Source organism: Gadus morhua, chromosome 7, assembly GCF_902167405.1.
Source record: "Gadus morhua chromosome 7, gadMor3.0, whole genome shotgun sequence".
Classification (NCBI taxonomy): domain Eukaryota; kingdom Metazoa; phylum Chordata; class Actinopteri; order Gadiformes; family Gadidae; genus Gadus; species Gadus morhua.
The window spans coordinates 10,884,275-10,890,627 of record NC_044054.1 but is presented as its reverse complement, the minus strand read 5'-3'; the positions used below and the strand labels follow the sequence as shown (position 1 = coordinate 10,890,627).

The 6,353-nt window shown below is 41.4% G+C and overlaps 1 protein-coding gene across 1 annotated transcript; it reads left to right on the top strand.

The window, feature by feature from the left end:
• Positions 1-1,536: 1,536 nt before the first annotated feature.
• On the top strand, positions 1,537-6,104 carry LOC115547882 (zinc finger MYM-type protein 1-like). The gene is made up of 4 exons (XM_030362390.1): positions 1,537-2,576; positions 2,941-3,021; positions 3,156-3,236; positions 3,342-6,104. The coding sequence occupies exon 4, from the start codon at positions 3,824-3,826 to the stop codon at positions 5,675-5,677; it is 1,854 nt and encodes a 617-aa protein (XP_030218250.1). The 5' UTR covers positions 1,537-2,576; positions 2,941-3,021; positions 3,156-3,236; positions 3,342-3,823; the 3' UTR covers positions 5,678-6,104.
• The last annotated feature ends 249 nt before the right edge of the window (positions 6,105-6,353 follow it).

Sequence of the window (6,353 nt, the reverse complement as noted above, 5' to 3'; positions counted from 1 at the left end):
TTGACCCTCCTCTGCCAGTCATTATGAATTAGAAGCGGGGCCCAAGTCCCAACTGACTGACCCCGCCACAAGTCATTAGGATGCCTGGCTTGACAAGTTGAAGTTGTCCCCCAAATACAATACAATACAATTACACTGGACCCATTGCAAGGAAAAACCACAGGCAGGACAGCAAGAACCTGTAGATGTTGTGTTGTTATAATGACGAGGCCTCCCCTCTAGAGTTGAATCTAACAATTGGTCCATCCATTTCTCCCTCGCTCCATCCATCCATCTTTTGTTCCCTCTATATATTGTAGAAAAAGAGGAGTGAAAGAGGCAGTGTGAGCGGGAGCGAGCACAGAGAGAGAGAGAGAGAGAGAGAGAGAGAGAGAGAGAGAGAGAGAGAGAGAGAGAGAGAGAGAGAGAGAGAGAGAGAGAAATATAGGGAGAGAGAGAGAGAGAGAGAGAGAGAGAGAGAGAGAGAGAGAGAGAGAGAGAGAGAGAGAGAGAGAGAGAGAGAAGGGGAAATATAAGGCATGGAGAATGGATCCTGAAACAGCCCCAGCCCTTCAGGCACTAATAGGGGAAGGGTATAGTGACTCCTGAAACCAGTGGCAGAGCGTTATTCAGATCTGTGTTCAACGCAGGGCTGTGGTGGGAGCTCAAAGTGCCCAGCAGGTGAGGGCAGAGCATCACACACGCATGTTGAAGGGGTTGCCTCACTGCCAAGCTCGCCTGCTTCATCTCCTCCGGTTCTGTTCTTTATTTGTAGCCTTATTTGTGATGTGGATTTTATATTGCAGATTTGTAGGAGTGTAGGAGTTCCAGTGTGAAAGTTTTATCGTTCATTTAATTTGCTGATCTTAGAGAAAGTTTGAATAAATCTAACAGTAGCACTTAATAATAACTGCAACGTTGAGGCATTAATAAATTAGAAGTAAATAGTGAATTCATAATTTAGAAAGCATTTTTACTACTTTGATACTCATTAATAAGCAATAGTTAATCAGTTGTTACCGATTAATTAGCTATGTGATCAACTATTTACATTGTGTTTATAATTCTTCATAAAAACGTAATAATGCTGCAATTCTTGATTAGTTCAGGGTGTTAGAAAGTATGGTAACAATTAATATTAAGGTCGTTGTAATAAGCCTTTATTAAAAGGTAATAAGACACTTATTATATGCTTATTAACATATATTGGAGTGAATAAGACTATCAATAAGTATTAATAATAACATAAAAAACATGTTTAATGTGGTATTATATGACTTTATAAGCGCTTGTAAGAAACGTGTTCAGTATTTATTGATTACTTAATATTATTAATAATATTCTTATGAGTTTATTATAGTTGTTAATAAAAGCATTACAAACACAATCTATTGAGTCTTACTAACTTACCTATTATGTTATTGTTAAAACCTTACGAAGCATTTTTTATGCTTTTTAAGGTTAGGTTATTAAGGATCCTTTATTAAACTGCTAATTATGAATTTTGCAGGTACGGGATCTAAAGCGGGAACAATGCTTGTTGGTGAGTGCAGGGCCGGCGATTGGCATAGGCGACCTAGGCAATTGCCTAGGGCGACAAATGTGTTGGGGGCGCCCTCTAGCGGCGCCCTTAATTAATTTAATTTAATTAAACAAGCGAAGATTTTTTTTTATTATTAAACACGATTATCCTAGGGCGCCCCCTCAGCCAGACGTTTAGTTAATCGTTTTTTTTTATGTTTTTTGTAAATCATTTTCCATGGGGGGGGGGGGGCGTTGCGGGGCGTGAAAGACGTTACGTTCGGTAAATTAAGATGCGTCGATCAAGGGCGTTGCGGGGCGTTGCGTGGCGTGAAAGACGTTACGTTCGGTAAATTAAGATGCGTCGATCAAGCTTGACATAGGTATTGACTCTTAAAATGAAAAGGACTAAAGTTAAACCCTCTGGCGCGCAAGGACGAAAACGTAAAAAAGAAGAAGAAGAAAAGAAAGCCCAGTATAGAGGTAATTGACGTTGACCTCTGCCATTATAGTGTCAAACTCATGTCAGGCTGTCAAGTGCATCATGTAACATTGCGGCCGCTCAGGCAGCTACCGCGGCGCTAGCCACCGCTAGCCACCGACTTTTAAGGGACAATTCCGGTATTTTGAACATTGAGCCCCGTTTCTGGTTTGTCTAGGATGAAATAAGAGTGATTACCAACGAAATTCTTACTATTGGTCCTGTCCCGGGTATTTGGCTAATTTTGAATTCTATAATTCGAAATGATTGAATTTTCAAATCGCGTTTTCAGGCCCCCCCTAACCCTAACCGGAAACGGAAAGGGAGACTGGTTGTAGTCTTTTTGCTCGGTTCTCCGTATCAACCGTAGGGCTAAAACCGAGCGAAAAGACTACAACCAGTAATCTCCCTTTCCTTTTACGGTTCGGTTTCGGTTTCAATGAATTTACAAAAGGCCAAATAAAACACGGAATAAACAGTATTTCGTATATATATTTTTTTAATTGGCCAGATGCACTCAAGCAATATTTGCAGAAGCCAGCACCTGCAGGAGAAAGGACACCTGATCCGTCATGTTCACCTCTCTCTGAACTTTGTAAGTACAACTAATAATAATAATAATAATAATACATTTAATTTAGAGGCGCCTTTCAAGACACCCAAGGTCACCTTACAGAGCACTACTAGTACTAGTACTATTGTTGCTGTTTTTGTTATTGTTATTATTAGCAATTATTACTATTATTATTATAACTTTTTTGTTATTAGTAGTATTATTTAGTCTTGTAGCAGCCTAGTAGTAATAATAGTAGTGGTGGTAGTAATTGTAAGTTACCTACTACAAGTTACATGGTCAGATAAAATGTATTTGTACAATACAACTATGTGGAAGGATGATAGAAATGACCAAATGCAATTGTGTAATGAACAGCATGGATGAACTCTATGTTTAAATACAGCTGCAGCAGGAGAAGGGACATCCAGTAGTAGTACTCCAGGGACCAGTGGAACACAGGCCAGGTACACACAGCCTGCATCAGGTGAGTGAGTCTATTTAATAGTATTTATTCAAGCCACGTCCATAGCTTGTTTTCTAAAAGTAATTCAAATACATGATCATTTTCACATCATTATTAAACACTGCTTGTCTGGTATACTATATGCTTGAATACAGGTGAAGGTGAAGGGACATCAAGCACTCAGGGCATCAGTGAAACACAGACGACTGAGACCAGGGACACGCAGCCTGAAGCAAGTAAGTCCTTTGCATAACTAAGCCAACAACCACCTGACAAAATGTACTTGAAGATCCCTATGAAATCCCTATGAAACTAATTTCAACCACATCTGGCTGATACAGGTGAAGGGGCCACATCTAGTATTCCAGGCACCAGTAAAACACAGACCACTGAGACCAGTGAAGGAACAACAACCGCAACATGCTCTGCTACTACACTGCCGCCTGCAGACACCTCACCCTCCTCAATTCCTAATATCCAGGGAGCACCCATAGATCCTGCTGACTGGCCAGCCCTCTGTGATGCGGTAAGGACTGAGTTAGTTAGTAGAGGACCATACAAGACCAATCCAGACTTTACATTTCCCAAAAGAGATGATGGGAGAAGCTGCCACCACCACTACTTCTACAGGAAATTAGTCAATGGGGAGAAAGTCAAGAGAAGCTGGCTTGTATATTCAAGGAAAACCAATACTCTGTACTGCTTCTGCTGCAAGCTCTTTTCAAAGAAACATTTTAACCTCAATAGTAGTGGCCTAAATGACTGGAAGAATTGCGGGGAGATCCTGAAAAGCCATGAGCAAAGTTCAGAGCATTTAGGGCACATGACCTCATGGAAGGAACTGGAGACTCGACTTGAAAAGGGCCAAACAATTGACAAAATGGAAATGGCACTCCTTCAAGCTGAAAGGAGGAGGTGGCGTGATGTGCTGACCAGGTTGGTCGCCATAATACAGTCTTTGGCCGAGCGAAATATTCCCATGCGGGGGAGCTCAGACAGACTATACCAGCCAAATAATGGGAACTTCCTTAAGGAAGTTGAGCTCATGGCCAGGTTTGACCCAGTTCTCAAACAACATGTTGCTGATGTGGAGAGAGGAGCCAGGCATGCAACATACTTGTCAAAGGATATTCAAAATGAACTAATTGATTGCATTGGTGAAAAAATTGTTCACTATATGTTAAGGGAGATAAAGCTGGCCAAATACTATTCCATTATTTTGGATTGCACCCCAGACCTCAGCCACGTAGAGCAGTTGTCGGTTATAGTTAGAATTGTTGCAGCAGACGACACCGACACCCCAAAAATAAAAGAACATTTCATGGGGTTCCTTGAAGTTGAATCATCCACGGGAGAAAGCCTCTCCAACCTCATTCTGAAGAGACTAGAAGAGTTCAACCTTCCCTTCGAAGACTGCCGGGGACAGTCTTACGACAACGGCGCAAATATGAAGGGAAAGGTCAAAGGTGTCCAAGCTAGACTTCTGAAAAAAAATCCAAGAGCTTTATTCGTCCCGTGCGGAGCACATACTTTAAATCTTGTTGTTGCGGATGCAGCAAAAAGTTCTACGGATGCACTCAGTTATTTTGGCTACCTACAAAGAATTTTTACACTATTCTCTGCCTCCACACAAAGGTGGGCCATCCTAAAGCACCACGTCCAAACAACTGTGAAATCCTGGTCAGATACAAGATGGGAAAGTCGAATTAGCAGTGTGCAGGCTGTGAGATTCCAGACAGCGGAGGTGAGGGATGCCCTTCTTGAGGTCAGGGAGAAAGCCACTGACTCAATGGTAATAACTGAAGCACAGTCTTTGGCTGAAGAAGTTGGGTCATACCGCTTCACCATTTGTAGCATTGTGTGGTATGACATGCTGGCCAAAATACATCATGTCAGCAAAGCATTGCAGTCTGTGTCAATGCAGCTGGATGTGGCTCTGAATCTCCTGAGGAAAACAGTAGACTCTCTGGTGAGCTATAGAAGCACTGGGTTCGCTTCTGCTCAGGTATCCGCAAGAGATCTCTGTGAGGAGATCAATGTGGACACCGTCCTAAAGCAGAAGAGGCTGAGAAAAACAAAGAGACAGTTCTCTTATGAATCCCCTGATGAGCCAGAAGGAGACGCACTTAAGAAATTAGAAATTTCCTTCTTCAATGTTATTGTCGATGCGTCGGTAACATCACTGCAAGAACGCTTCAAGCTTTTGGGTGATGTTCAGGACAAGTTTGGAGTGTTAATTAACTTCCCTAATTTGACAGAGGAAGAACTCGCCCAGGAGTGCGAAACCCTCAGCAACACTCTGAGCCAAGGTGACCATAAAGACTTTGACGGGAGGGAACTGGCACTTGAGTTGAACAATTTCCAAGCATTGCCAAAAGCCGGCATGACGACAATGGAAATTCTAAATCACTTAAAAGAGAAGAAACTTGAAGAAGTTTTCCCAAATATGTGGGTGGCCCTAAGAATTGCTGTCACATTACCTGTGACTGTAGCTTCTGCTGAAAGAAGCTTCTCAAAATTAAAATTACTGAAGACCTACCTAAGGTCAACGATGAGTCAAGAACGCCTCAATGGGCTTGCACTGATGAGCGTCAACCAAGAGGTCTCAAGTCAGATATCATTTGATGATACCATCAACACATTTGCCATTAGGAAGTCTAGAATTGTCAAATTCTAATGCTGCGTCACTTTGAAAGGTCAATAGAAATGCCCGATACAACTGCACTTTTGTTCGTAGAGTGTTTAATAGTTAAACTGGTGTCCATTATAGTGTTCTTTTAGTGTGTTTTTTTTTTAAGTTCATAACATTCTTTGTAGCATTTTTGTATATATTTGCATATTTTGACTTGATACTTTTGGCTTATTTTTACTTGTATGCTTAAGTGTTTATGAATGTATATAAGTCATTTAAAATAATTAAAAAGAAAATATTCTGAAACATTTCTGTTTGTTGTCCATGCATCACACATTTATTTGCAATGTAGTATAGTGGAGCTATAATTGTGTGAAAATGCTGCAAGCAAAGTAAAGGTAAATCAGTTAATATGCGTCTTAAGTGATGTTTAATATAGCAATGTAAATTAACAGGGCAACGCTCGGCTCGCTATTGGGGGGGGGGGGGGGGCGCAAAAACTCAATCTCGCCTAGGGCTACAAAAGGGCCAGAACCGGCCCTGGGTGAGTGCGATCTGTTTTGTGCCTCATATAATATATCCTGTAAAGGCTTTTATTTTGAGGCTCATTTTGAACCGGAATTTCAGTTTTTGCAAGTGGATGATGGCTTGACGCATATGCTTGATGAAGTGTTTGACGAACGTTGTGAGAACATGGCTGTTAGATCCCGTACCTCCAAAT